Source organism: Cryptotermes secundus, unplaced genomic scaffold (assembly GCF_002891405.2).
Source record: "Cryptotermes secundus unplaced genomic scaffold, Csec_1.0 scaffold1314, whole genome shotgun sequence".
NCBI lineage: Eukaryota > Metazoa > Arthropoda > Insecta > Blattodea > Kalotermitidae > Cryptotermes > Cryptotermes secundus.
The window spans coordinates 941,117-956,738 of record NW_019720589.1 but is presented as its reverse complement, the minus strand read 5'-3'; the positions used below and the strand labels follow the sequence as shown (position 1 = coordinate 956,738).

The window sequence follows — 15,622 nt, the reverse complement described above, 5'->3', positions numbered from 1 at the left end:
AGCAAAAAACTTCCAGAGTTTCACTATCTGCCGCAAACCGCATGTGGCTAGCTACATTTGTTTGTGCGCCACAATTTTTCAAAACCCTGACGCGACTTTGTGGACACACCATACACATTTATCTTTTCTTTGTGCAAAGATGTAAAAGACAATAACAATGGTAATTACATATGCAATATGCTATATTAAAAATTATGCATTCATCCATTTCATGGAGTACACAACACTATATATTGCCAAACACTAATCTTACAATCATCATCACCCAGTAACTATTGTAACCAGGGTGGTAATGTTATGATAAAAGCCCATTTTTCTCCTCCGTCCCGTCACAAAAGGAGCCGGGACAGCGCAGTCGGTATAGCAACTGCCTACGGGCTTGACGACCAAGGGGTCGCAGTTTGAGTCCCAGTATAGGCAAGAATTTTCTCTTCTCCAAGTTGTCCAGACTGGCTCTGGGGTCCACCCAACCTCCTATCCAATGGGTACCAGGGACTCTTTCCGTGGGGATAAAGCGGTAGGGGCGTGAAGCTGACCACTCACCTCCAACTATTGCTGAGGTCAAGAAAATGTGGACCTATACATCCGCTCCCACATATGCCTTCATGGCGTAGTGCTTAATTAGTTAAGCATAGGGACAACTTTACCTTTTACCCCTCACAAATCCTGCAACTTCCTGTGTCCACTCTAAGATTATGGTTTTCTTAAATATGATGCGATGTAGTTAGGTAGCTAACCAGCGGCCTCCGTAGTCTAGAGGTAACGTTCCCACCTCATGACTCAAGGTACGCGGGTTCAAACCCGGCGGAGGTCGTGGATTTTTAAGGGCGGAAAATTTCAGGGAACAAGTCCTCCAGGAGGGACTTTAAGCCGTGGGTCCCGTGTCGTAGCTTCACGGCACGTAAAAGAACCTCATGCCTCAAGGAGGCCTCTGAGCCAATTATAAAGGACATTTCCCGCCCAACAATAGTCTCTAATGCCTCTGGTAGATGGGGGAAGCATCGAGATACTGCTGAGCCAGTAGAGGCCGAACTCGCTGGCTGAGTCGGGACTGATGGCACGCACCAGTACTGGTAGGGTATAGAGACTGGTAGAATATCACAGGGGAACGTACAATAGACCACTGGTCGCGGTGCATGGGGAAACCCACCCTCTCCAATAATAATAATAAATAATAGTAGGTAGCTACCCACTAAATTACATGGCATGGCATCTCATCTCAAAAGACCATAATATTCGCTGCTGTGAGATCCTCAGATTTCATGTTCACTTTGCCCTTGTCCTCTTTCATATAGCTCCCTCAGTCTACTTACCTAGTCCTTAGTCTCTCAATAGCTGTTTATTTTACACCTGTATTCAGATTGTCAGATAATTGTCAGATAAAAATATTAGATCAGTACATAAAGCAAAGAACTTCTGCTTCTTGGTTTCATTGTAACATAAAGACAGTCCCCATTATTGCTGTCAAATCTATGCTTTTGTTGCATTCCTCTTGCTTGACTTCTGGTGTGCCATGCATACAACCACATGACAACCTGCACAGGAGCCCCCTCAACCCTTTTCATTTGAACAAACCTCATGAACCTGGTTTATTTATTTTGGGAACTTGACTTAGCATGAACAATACATAAGATCTGTGGGTCATGAATGTCAAACAAAATACTGGTTGTATCTGTAGTGTACAGAAATAGTTAAGTCAAAACTGGTCAAAATGAGGTAAGTGCAACACAAAATTCTCAATGTTAGAAGAAACAAACTAAAACCATGTTATGCCTCTATGCATATACTTTCAATTCAGTGACATAATGACATACTAAGATAAATGCAGCACTGAAATAACATCTAACGCTGCTTCCTGTTCTGCACAAAGCAACATTTCATGGTTTCTCTCTTTTCTGTAACACCAAAGGTTCATAGCAGGCAACATTGGGCCTGAAATTGGAACTACAAATCTACAGGTTCAGCTTGGGAACAGCAATGTTTACACACACATCTGACCTACTGTATAACATAAGTATTTCCAGCTAACTTTCATCTCTCCCTTCCACAAACCCAAGCACATGCCATACAATGCTTACAAGGACTCACATTTAACATGGGTCAAATCTTCAAATAAAATTTCATTCACTGTATAAAGATTAAAAGGCCGTAGGCTTATGGATTTAGTCTAAAGGCCTATGAGCATTTAGCAGCAATGATAACAAAGTAACAACAAAAACAACAGCACATTCAGGACCAGCATACAAATGTGACGGTAGACAACATATTGTAACCTGGTTAGTGGCCTCAGTAGTCTAGAGGTAACGTTCCCACCTCATGACTCGTAGTACACGGGTTCAAATACCCGGCGGAGGTCGTGGAATTTTTAAGGGCGGAAAAATTCAGGGAACAAGTCCTCTGGGAGGGATTTTAAGCCGTGGGTCCCGTGTCGTAACTTTACGGCACGTAAAAGAACCTCATATCTCCAAAGGAGGTCACTGAGCCAAATTAACGGACGTTTCCCGCCCAACAGCAGTCTCTAATACCTCTGGTAGATGGGGGAAGCATTATAGATACCTCTCAGCTAGTAGAGCCGGTCTCGCTGGCTGGGTGGGACTGATGGTAAGCACCAGTACCAGTAGGATATACAGACTGGTAGAAATCATAGAGGGAAGCACAATGGAACAATACAGGTCTCAGTGCATGGGGAAACCCACCCTCTCCAATAACTAACTAACTAACTAACTAACTAACTATTGCAACCTGGCTGTTACAAAGTCTCGATACCGATACAGTTTCTAGTCCCAGTCGGTGACAGTACTTACTGCTGTATCCTAGTACGAGGAAGAGCAGCCAGGTATTCAGTAGTATGTGGCGGAAGCAATGAGATGCGTGGTCTCAGCTGGGATGGAGGTCCCTCTGCTCGTCCATATTCCACCTGTGGCTGCTGTTGCTGTGACTGATGCTGCTGCTGCTGCTGCTGTTGTTGCTGTTGCTGTTGTTGCTGCTGCTGTTGTTGTTGCTGTTGCTGCTGCTGCTGTTGTTGCTGCTGCTGCTGCTGGCGTTCAACCACCGCCTGCTTGAGAAATCATAAACATAAATTCATACACATACACGATTTCACTTCTATGGTTTAGCATTTACATGGACATGCTCCTTTTATCCTATTTTCCTTAGCATATAAGAGACCAGATGCCCATGGAAACATCACATCCAACCATTTGTCTGTCTGTCTGTCTCTCTGTCTGTCAGTCTGTGTGTTGGTCCAACTTTGGTGGCTTCTGAACTATCAGCTCAAGAAATTTTGTGTGAATATCATGTCATCGCCTTCATACAATTCGGTATCCTATTATCAATAACACCAAAGCTGAGGTCACATCACTGTTACTTAATACAAGATCTAGAAATCTGGTATGTTAATAAATGCCCAAAAAAGTATGTAACGTTCAACAATATTTTGCAGAATGTAAAAAACATGGTGGCTGTGCAAAATTTTCATGGCAAAACCAGTGAGCCATTAGAGCTAGTCATGTGAAATTTCAGGGGTGAGATTGTAAACACGTCTACAAATTTTTATATAAAACTTTATTCTATGCATCAAAATTTAACACATGGTAACAGTAAAGTAAGTTAAAGCTTAGGAATATAAATGCAGAAATGTAGAAATTTTATATAAAACTTTATTCCGTGCATCAAAATTTAAAAAATGGTGACAATAAGGTACGTTAAAGCTTAGGAATGTAAATATAGAAACGTAATGTAAAGGAAGTTAAAAATCCGTTAACACGATACGTGTTTATTGAGCCGTTACCTAGCAGCGGACAATTTCTTCTGACTCCATTATTCCAGCCTTTCAGCTGCCATGTCACACTATTTATATCTGTACATTCAGGTTTCCCCTTGCATCTAGGTCATAAATAGTCTTTGCTGGAGATCCTTCTTCTGTGAGTCATGTATACAATTACATTTACATAATTGTAATTCATACAATTGTAATATTTGCGAAACATATATTATAGTTGTATTCTAGTAGTTAAACTGATGGCAATTTATTAATGCTATCCCCCCCACCCAAAAGTTGAGCTTATTTGTGAAACAACTAAAGTGATACATAATGGCACACGTTGATCAACCATTTCCAAATTTGAAATCACTCACCCATTCACTCAAAGCACTTCTTAAACATCTTTTGTACACTATGAAGAAGTGTCCTGTCTGGCTTACCGGGTTACGGGGCACAGTGTAAGGGTTTTCCCTGTAGGGCACAGCACCCCCATATGGAGACTGTTGTACATAGCGCATTGCAGCGGCAGTGACCTCACGGGTCCCAGCAGCTGCATAACCAGGATATCCAGTAGCCCCAGGTCGTCCTGAACCTGGTGACAGTGGTGAAGCAGCACTGGGGACAGCTGATGGGCGTTGTGGTTTGTATGGTGAACCATCACCCGGTTGCGATGCCCTGCAACAACACATAAAAACAATTGCAAATTAATATTAGTATTGCATTAGCAAACAGTAAGTGTCCACACTCATACTTAATGCAAGTAAACACAATAACACCTTCACCCACAATTACACTGAAATCTCCTGCTAATTGCACAGGTGTTCTCAGCTACTGGAAGTGATGATACACACAGCAGAGCTGTCAAGAGGCGAAAGTTACACATGTGCCAGTGCATTTATACGACACTGGGGCCAAAACGGAGCGCGAGGATGCAGGGTATATATTATTTTTTGGAAAAAAAATGGCACTGTGTACTATAAAAACATACAAACACAGAACTTCTATTTTTGTTTCTTGTTTCTTAATGCTGACCTAACACAGGACATCCAAATGTGTTATGAAATTTGATCAGTATTCTTGTCAAAGTTCATCACGATGTATTGCAGAAATGTCGCTGGAGGTGATTCGAGTGCACATTCTCAACATATTTACGTGAGCAAAATTTGAGTTTATTTAATGACATCCTTGATTAGGTCTAGCCACAGTACAGTATACTGCGATATTGACAAGAAAATCATACCACAACCAAAGAGGGGTACTCCTGCTTGCATTCTAGTCTCTAAATCTCACCCAGGTCCCTCGTGCTATTCCTCTCTCTCCAAATGCCAGGGCAGTACCTTGAAATCGGTCAAAATTTCGTTCCAAACCCCTGCCCGCAAGCGCACACATACACAGTCACTACGTTCAAACAGGACAGGTAAATGACCTTAAGAATCGATCAACCATAATACATATGAAAGCTCTTCTGTGTGAAATTTACCAATGAAAAACTGAATCGCAATGTACCCACTGCTTTCTTGTAAAACTGGGTGTTCTCACTTTTAGAGACAAATTGCAATTGAATGCGTGTGTGTGCGCGCGTTCAAACAGTTTGTCCTTAATGGAAGAAGCTGCATTATAGACATACTAACAAACACGCACGTCAACTAGAATTCGGGGTTCTTGTCGAATTATCACATAATGATTGTCTGGCGAATTTGAAAGTGTGAAGAGAATGAAATAGCAGCCTCTTTCGAGAACGTATCAACGGCATTTTTCCGGAAGGACTTAGGAAAAGCAACAAAAACCTCTTGATAATCAGGTACTAACACAATGCAAATCAGCAGTTCCATGTGTTTGGTGACAACACTCATCCAACCAACATATTCTACACGTATTTATTTATCATCTTAAAACCGGAGGCTACTTTTCAGATTTCGGGTTACTTGCGAAGAAGCAAGATGATCATGTATAATCGGTACCTGTAACCCCCACCCCCAAGAAAAATTGCTCAATATTACCCGACAACATACACATTTCTTTCAGGTCACTCACTCGCTCTCTCTCACACACACAGAAACACTGCAGACATTTAAACATTTTTGTTGTAGTTTGGTACTGGTTTCGTTTTCAATGTACAGGAAGAAAATATAACTTGGAAAAACTAGCTGTTTTGGGTTCGTGTACTGAATTGGGCGTTGCCTCAACTACAAAACTGTGGCATCATCCAAGTGACTGACGTCATCGTAATGAAAGACAATCCTTTCCACGCAAGCATCACCAGGGTTGCTCCGGAACAAGCTGCAATCCCCAATACTTCCACGTGGACCTGCTTCTGCTCGCGCCTCGCGTGTAACACAGAGGGGAGTCGCAGCCGCCGCGCATCCGTTTCTAGCGAATCTACAGGATATGTCTAAATGCTGAAAAGGATTCGCACTGTCAATATAAATTCCGTGGTAACTGAGACGGACGAAACCGTTAAAATCTGTCAAACTGACAGCAAAACATTATTAAACTGTCAAGAAAATAAAGTCAATGTATTTAACCCGACTGCAGCCTACTCAATCATTTCCGTCACACAAAAAAAATCGGATAATGGCGATGGGACGGAAGAAACGTCTGATAATGTTTGCACCGTACGGATTAAACACTAATATTTAAACATTTCAATGGCTGAACTGACGTGCAGTAATAAAAAAACTGTACATCGGCCTTCAAGTCTCATGCTTATTGACTGAATGTCTCGATTTTATGAGAAAATGCGTCACGAACTTCAATTCAGATCATATTGTAATTAATGTCTTAATGCATGGCATAAGACATGGCAAGATTTTTCTCTTCTCCACACCGTCCTGACCGACTCTGGGGCTCATTCAGCCTTCTATCCAATGGGTTCCGAGGGCTCTTACCCCAGGGGTAAAGTGGCCGGAGCGTGAAGCTGACCACTCGCCTGCATCCATTACCGAGGTCAAGAGGTCCACCCCCCATATGTCTCTCCATGGCACAGTGCTTGACTAAGCACAGGGACAACTTTACCTTATGCGTGGCATAATCGAAGACCCTGGTGATGACAAATTCTTGCCGAAACGCTTACGACTAATAAAACATTAGACAGAACTGAACGACTTATAATGTATGCATAAAAGCCTGTTAATGTGTGTTTACTTGAAATGCGAACTCTTTGTGCTTGACAGTACTGCGGCCTTGAACCATTCTACATTGCGTGTACACGTTTTCGCGCCTTGTACAATTTGAATCCCTTTCAAGCTACAATACAAAGAGGGACCCCAAAAAAATGTATACACTTCAGGGTACAAAATACGTATCTGCTTAAATAATTTATTGGTACACCATCAGTTTAATTTTGAAGACGTCCGCAGATAACCTGCATAACAAACTTATGCGAGGTTATCTACAAACAGTTTTGAAGTTGAACAATCCTTCCAGCCGCACTATGGCCTTGGGGTCGACTCAGCCTCTAACAGAAATGAGTACCAGGAATTAAATAAATAATTTTCCTGGGGAGTAAAGCGCGGCCGGCGCGTAAAGCTGACAACCTTACCGCCATCTTTGAGCCGATTGTCTAGATAATGTGGGACCCTCAACATCTCACAGCCCTATGGGCCTTCACGGTCTGTTACAGGGATAGCTTTACTTATTTTTTTCCTTTTTACCGAAGACATACCACTAAATTACTTAAGCATATATTTTGTACAGTGAAATGAGTATACATTTTATTGAGCCCTCTGTATTAACCTGAACTGTTTTTGACTTTATGATGATGTTTCGGTTAAAATTTCAGACAGGTAAAAGGAACTGCAAAGGAATGCGTAGACAGAAGGGAAGGAGATCAAAAATACAAATGGGATTAAGGAAAGAAAGGAGTGGGGAATAAAAATTGTTTTCCTGGAGACTTCCCTGCACATGCGATAAAGAAAACATGGTAAGATTACCAAATTCCTTACTAAGTAACCGAGGGACGAGTCAGAGATGAGGGTCCCGAACTTAGGTCACCGAGGTTGGGATAATGCGTTGCATGGTCAGGCCATCGCATACCTCCGGGAGAGAGGGCAGATTGATTTGGAGCACAGATGGTAAGGTAAATTCAAGCTGGAAACCCGAAGAAGCTCAGAGAAAACCAGCTCCAGTGCCACTTCTTCAAACGCGGGCCCCACCACAATTTGGCAGTGATTAAACCTGAGGCTCTGCGGTGAGATGCCGCAATTTGGATCAAGCATTTATTAATTCTTAGACGCTCAGGCTCATTTACCTTTCCCATAAGGCAATACGGCCACGATATGGACGCATGTGTCCCAGAGCTACATGAACTGACCTTAAAACTGAAAACAAGTGCAAATCAGATGCCAGGAGACAAGTTCATGCAATCTCCAATCGTATACACAAACCTGGTCTCGCTCTATCCCACTTCAACGCGCATCCGCTGGCAACGGTCACTCTCGACGTGTAACGGTACATCCCCAACTAAAAATGATTTCACGCGCACAAGTTAAACGCAATATGCATCTTAAAATTAATGGAGTTATGCTGTAACCAAAACTCCGTCACTTACTCCACATATTCAGCTCTGGCGTTCTTTGCCTGACTTGCAATTTCTTTTTAATATTATTGTAATGACACATTCCTGTGAAAAAGAGGCTCTGTTCAAACCCAACAAGCCTGTACAACAGGGGCCACATCGGAGAACGGGAAGTATTGATTTAAAGTCTGGGAATGGGGCTCGAATCCTGATTCCGGTTTTAATTACGCCAGCAGACTTTAATTTATTTTAATGCTTAAATACTTGGATGAAAATTCTTCCCCGAGGAAGAGACTCGGTCGCCAATATTCTCATTTAGCACAGGAAGCAGTTCACAAATGTCATCACTGCATTCATGTCTGCGTGCATGATTTCAAAATTCAGCCTAAGGCAGACACTGTTGTATATTTATTTCTCGCAAAGCCATGAATTCTTCTGTCCATTTACAACTGTACACAACGCTCCCCTTTGTCAAAATCACGTGGTTGGTGTATTCACTGTCACACCGTGCGCTGCAGATTAACGTGTTGGGCGCTTCGGCTGAAGTTCACAGCGACTTAAATAAACGCGTGATGACTTGTTTTAGTGCAGGAGTGCTCTCCAGAAACGTAAAAATTAGAATATACAAAACTATACTTTTGTCTGTGGTTCTGCATGGGTGTGAAACTTGGTGTCTAACATTAAGGGAGGAACACGGACTGAGGATATTTGAGAACAGGGTGTTGAGAATATTTGGACCGAAAAGGGATGAAGTGACAGGAGGCTGGAGAAAACTGCACTTCTCCACGTATAAATGGAATGGTCGAGGATGAGATAGGCAGGGCATGTAGCACCATCAAGGCAAGCGGAATACATGCAGGATTTTGGTGGGAAGGCCAGAAGATACCACTAGGAGACCAAACCTTAGGTGGAACGATAATCTTAAAATGAACCTTAGAGAGATTGGGGTGGTATGGATTGGACTCATCTAGCTCAGGATACAAACCAGTGGCAGGCTCTTGTGAACATGGCAATGAACCTAATGTTCCGCAAAATGATGGGAAATTCTTGAGTATCTGCTTCCCAAGACGGGCGCAGCTCCAAGGAGTTAGTACCAATGCCAAAACAGCGGAACGGTTCATATGCTTAGCATTCCTATTAAGAATCCGAATTTATGATCACCAAAACATTAACTAATAATACCTCAAGTTTTTTGTACAAGCAAACACGTTGGCTAAGTAGTTTGTCACCTGTCAGCTAACGGTCCATGGTCTTACATGGGACGAAGGAACAAACCTGTTGCCAACTTACACAACACAGAAGAAAAGATCTGTTATATTCTTTAATCTTGGTTTGTTTAACGACGCATCCTACAGCTCAGATTATACAATGTCCATTAAAGGATTAATTAGTGAATAATCAATTGTAACGACTGTCCAAGGAAACGAACATGCCCTAATTCCAGGCATTACTCTAGGAATCGTCTGGAGGGACTGAAGACATTCACGACCAGACCAGACCAGACCCGTACCAGAACAGTCAGTTTCCGGGCCCAAAGACCTGCACCTAGAATACGAAGGACTGCTAATAAATCGATGGTAAGGTTCAGTCTTTAAGATAAGATGAGGGTGGGCCTACTTAAAGGTCATTTTCTTAGAAGCGTATCATAGGAATAAAACATAGAATGAGAACTTTTCCTTCTGGTTCAAATCAGCATAGCTCTGTGAATATATGAATCGATTTGCGATGATACTCCAGAAAAGCCAAACTTCACTTCAAAGTTTCGGAAACCAATTACCTTAACTTCGTTTCCTCGAGATGCGATGAAACACCTCACACGATTTGGCTTTATTTATGGTAACATGCAGACTCTCAGGAAACAGCATGTACGTACAAGTCCTACACATCTTAACGCTGACCCGAAACATCCGCCCACCTGGTCATGAGGATTCGCTAGTACCTCGACTTCCCTCAGGTCAGAACACGTCATCTTCACAATTTGCGCTTCATTTATCCTAACAAGTCAGTATTTTCAATTATATGAAATATGCAGTGTCAAGTAACCCAGTCATCGCCAGGTTTGGCATGGAATGGGCATTTGCTATGAGATGCTTTTTCTTATTGCTAGTGGGGTGGGACTAAGTCCCATGTACTGCGGCTACTCTGGCCTACTGTACCAGCCCCAGATGATAGGTGAGGGTGACTGTGGAGCAATTGTGTAGAATGAAGATTGGCAGGGGAAACCGAAGTACTCGGAGAAAACCCTCTCCAGCGCCACTTTGTCCACCACAAATCCCACTTGACCAGACCCGGTATCGAACCCGGGCCGCTGAGGTGGGAAGCCAGCGACTAATCGCTTGAGCTATGGTGCGGCCCCTATGAGATGCTTACGGGAGAGTCCACTCTCTCGGTCAATGGCTTTCACTCCTTACACGTAAACAAGCCACGGTGACAAACTGTCTGCCTGCCAAGCCGCGGGCTAGAGTCACCAAAGAAAAACTAAGCTCATATGTAGGCCGCACCATAGCTCAAGCGGTTAGTCGCTGGCTTCCCACGGCGGCGGCCCGGGTTCGATACCGGGTCTGGTCAAGTGGGATTTGTGGTGGACAAAGTGGCGCTGGAGAGGGTTTTCTCCGAGTACTTCGGTTTCCCCTGACAATCTTCATTCCACCAATTGCTCCACAATCACCCTCACCTATCATCTGGGGCTGGTACAACAGACCAGAAGTGGCCGCAGTGCAAGGGACTTAGTCTCACCCCACTAGCAATAAAAAAAATAATAATGGGCGGCTGTCGCGTAAGGGTGACCATCTCACCGCCATTTGTGAGCCGATTGTCTAGAATATTTGGGAGCCTCGACGTCTCACAATCCTATGGGCTTTCACAGCCTGATACAGGGACAGCTTTAGTCAAAGATACGCTATGTATAACGGGTCATAAAACACAATCCTCTGTATCTGTGATTTACGTGAGGACGCAGATAGAGTCGATACCCGAAACACAGTTTCAGAACCTTATTCTTTCAGCCCAGAGAACGGATAAACTCCTTAACAAAGATCGCAGCTTATTCACGAATTTACTACTTACTTCTTGGGAAGTACATATGGCGACATTATTTCATTCCGAATTCCCGCCATAATGCACCCTGGTGGTGGGAGACTATTTCTGTCCCACTGGATGATCTGAAGTAGCTCCCTGGCCCATGATAATGCTCCCACACACAAAACCACATAGAGGTCACGCAAGGCCACTTAACGATGAAGCGAAGACTGTGACAAGCCGTCACTCACATGCATAATCGTCTGCTATATGCAAGAAGGGAACATAATGTTGCATCCAGCTCCATTCCAGAGCTCTGCAGCTTCCAACTGCCGAGAGGCCCCACCGTTCCCTTGGTACCTAACCACGGGTTGCACTATAGCACAAATTCTTTCTTTCATATTCTATTTCATACTAAATTACCGCATTTCCTTGATTCTGTTGCACATGGACTATATGACACCCAGGGAATCGTTTCGAAGACACGATGAAGTAGCAACGGGGTGCCTGATGTCTTATACTTGGTGTAAAAATTAAAATACACCCGTCTGTAGCACTAAGCGTATAAACTGAGACAGTAACAGAATGTTCAACAACGCCAAAGCAACCGACGCTAACTTCCTTTCTCAGTTACTGATTGCAAAATATATTTTAAGGGCAACAATGAGAATTGTAACAATGAACGCAACCCAGTCTTTCTCCATCGCAGGGTATTAGTTAATATTAAAAAAAAACTATTTGGTATCTTCAACCTCAAAGCCCTCGTTAGGTGCTCTACAATACTATACGGAACGGCATTTTAACGGCGAAAATACACAGAAATAATCTGGGGATCTCCTTTACTTCTATTTTTGTGTTTACTGTCCCATGACTAGTGTTACGCACACGAAGATTTTCCTTGCACTTCCGTAATTTTTCGACTTCGGTTCTTACACGCCATGAAATGTAACACGCGTCCCTATTTCAGACGTTTAAAAACGTTAAAAAATAAAAACAAACTGCGTCTAATAATCGAGGAAATGTATATTTTCTTCCATTATACCGTACAAATATCCAGCCTGTAATGTTCATCTCTATAACTACAGGCATGCAAATAAGAATTGGGCCTACAAACTTCACAAACATAAATTTAAATTAAATGTTGTAACTTCAACGATGCCTAAAAATATGCCGCCAAATACGTACTTGATTACACAGACACTGCCTACTATCTTGGGATCACGCTAATTCAATACTCTTTGGAGTTATTTATTACATGTCTTGCGAAATACAGACTATTTAGTAGCACTTTTTAAAGTCTTCTGGCAGGCCGCGCCATAACTCAAGCGGTTAGTCGCTGGCTTCCCACTGTGGCGGCCTGGGTTCGATTCCGGGGTCTGGATAAGTGGGATTTGTTATGGACAAAGTGGCGCTGGGGCAGGTTTTCTCCGACTACTTCGGTTTCCCCTGCCAATCTTCATTCCACCAATTGCTCCACAATCACCCTCACTATCATCTGGGGCTGGTACAATAGGCCAGAAGTGGGCGCAGTACAAGGGACTTAGTCCCACCCCACTAGCAATAAAGAAAACTACCTTGTCGAGAGCAGCAAGATTAGGGAATGGAAAGATACTCAACCAGACCCCCACAAAACCTACTGGCGGGCTGTGGTATATTCCACATTTCGAGATACGTAACAAATGTTTACACGACACATACCTCGGTCGATGCAAGGAACATTTGCGCAAACATGGCGTCACGCTATCTCTCTTCGATGCCATAAAGTTTACGACCACCCACCATAATGAAATAAGATATATTAAAGGAGAAGAACCATATTGATTGAAAGTAATTATTTCGTTACGGAAGAAACCAGTACCGAGCATTACGCATTTTGGTCCTATGCCGAGCAAGCTAACGTAGCGTAACACTGCATAACTGTATTCAGAAAGTACGCGGTTCGAGTCTCGACCGGGTTAAGCCATCCTGGTGGTTTTCATCGCCTACTCAACAATAGGTCACGGCAACTTCTTTACGAACCAATAATGACCAATTGTCACGATTTAGGGGTCTAACTACAGACGGGGTATGGGTTAGTAAATGGATTTATTGGACACTTATACACACCACTCGGACTAGAAGTAACCACAGCGCTATCGCTACTTTCCACACTTCACCAATCAATCACTACAAGCTTAGTCTTCTCAAGCCGTTGTTTGGTAATAGCTCTAAACAATGGTGATTCTTCAGCTCCTGTGGTCACGCCGTTGCCCGCTGGCTAATATTCCACAACTGAACTATAGCGCCATCTCTTCTCAGACCCCCTTGCAGAACTCAACGCTCCACAGACTATTCCCAGGCTGGCGGCCATTTCACACCAACCTGCTGGTCTTCTCTACAAAGCATGATTTTCAACTGATTGGATCGCCCCAATTGCCTTCCTTATAACCCCCTTTGCACGGACGGAGTAGAAAACACCTTTTCCAACAGTAACTCTATTGTTACAGATGCGTGTTTACCGCGTCGTTGCATGGTAGCGGCTGTTATATCGTTGTTTGTTTCGAGGTCTATACGCCACAATACGTAATCTCTGTGGCTAAAAGTAAAAAAGTAGAGCTATCCCTGTAACACGCCTTGGAGGCGCATAGAGTTCTGAGATGTTGAGGTTCCCACATTTTCTAGACAACCGGCTCATAGATGGTTGTACGGTTGCCAGCCCTACGCGCCGGGCGGCCTTTGCCCCCAAGAACATTCCAAGAATATTCCTGGTACTCATTTCTGTTAAAGGCTGAGTTGACCCCATGGCCATAATGCGGCTGGAAGTATTACGTCAATTGAAAACACCTAATAACCTCATCGGGATTCGATCCCGCGACCTTCCGGCTTGTAGCATACTGCCTCAACCAACTACGCTACCGCATGCTCCCGCGGTTAAAAGTAGCGTCGCCAAATAATCCGGGACACGTGTTGGCCATTAACCCTGTCCATACATATTTCAGTTATAAAACTGTGCAATTCTAAGGCGGTAGGTTACCGAAACACAGGATAGAACAGACTAAACCCATGCATAAGGAAAATTCTGTTGGAATGAGTAAATTAATGACATACTGTGAAATCTGGTGTTCTCAACGCACTTACTATTAAGACTGTGCTGGGATGTGAGGCCGTATAGTCTGGTTAGATTTTTAGAAACTTTTTCTAAGGAACCTGTTGCTTCCATTATCACGATCAGGAATTCTTCCGAAAATTCGAGAAACCTATACCAGACTACAAGGAGCCATGGCCCAGAAAACAGTAATCGTTACTGCTGCAAAATTTCATTATTCTGCGGGGTGCGTACAAAGTCCCGTTACAAATTACGCAATGCATCACAGGATTGTAGCCTGTGTAACAAACAGAAGATGAACAGAAGATCTTCTGTACAAAAACCTTGATTCGCTCGCTGGGAATTCAAGGGACAGCTTTTTCTTTATTGCTAGTGGGGTGGGACTAGGTCCCTTATACTGCGGCCACTTCTGGCCTATTGTAGCAGCCCAAGATGATAGGCGAGGGTGATTGGGGAGCAGTTGGTGGAATGAAGATTGGCAGGGGAAACCGAAGTACTCGGAGAAAGCCTGCCACAGCGCCACTTTGTCCACCACAAATCCCACTTGACGAGACCCCGGGATCGAACCCGGGCCGCTGCGGTGGGAAGCCAGTGACTATCCGCTTGAGCTATGGCGCGGTCCCCAGTACACGTACTTACTACCGGTCACTCTGCACGGTAAAGATCTACTCACTGGTCTCCTATTTTATCTGTAAAGACAACTCTCTCATATTTGTACATATGAAAAGAAACGAAGTAAATAATAAGTAAACACGACTCACGACACAAACAACACGGGGAGCTGCGCGACTTGGCACGGGCATCTCAACAGTTGACCAGACGCTCAGCACTGTAGTGAACATTAAATCTGCAGTGATGGAAAACGATATGAAAGTAAACACCAGAGACAACAATCTTTAACTGAGATCTAAGAGCTCTTGACAACGGAATATTAATACAATTATTGGCTTTCCGGACATTATCCATCGACCTGGTTTTATTTTATAATAACAGATATTACTGTTTAAAACAAAGTTTCGGAGACTGGGCTCTGTCTCCGTCCTCAGGTAAAAAGCCTATTCATTTGGGCCCGATCAATAGAGCTAGTCCGTGTCTCTGGACCCGGTCCGCGACCAGCACCATCGATCGGCCCAAATGAATGATAGCTTTACCTGAGGATGGAGGCAGACTCTAGTCTCCGAAACGTTGTTTTAAATAAAAAACAGGGTGTTGGATAATGTCCACAAAGTCAATGTATGTT

The 15,622-nt window shown here is 43.4% G+C and overlaps 1 protein-coding gene across 1 annotated transcript in view; it reads right to left on the bottom strand.

The window, feature by feature from the left end:
* Positions 1 to 15,622, bottom strand: part of LOC111870238 (nuclear receptor corepressor 1) — a 209,257-nt gene that overhangs the window by 30,374 nt on the left and 163,261 nt on the right. Inside the window, exons 3-4 of the mRNA XM_023862351.1 lie at positions 4,204 to 4,438; positions 2,805 to 3,055 (exon numbers count right to left, since the gene is read on the bottom strand). Of these exons, the coding sequence (XP_023718119.1) occupies positions 2,805 to 3,055; positions 4,204 to 4,438 (486 nt within the window). The remainder of the gene's footprint in view (positions 1 to 2,804; positions 3,056 to 4,203; positions 4,439 to 15,622) is intronic.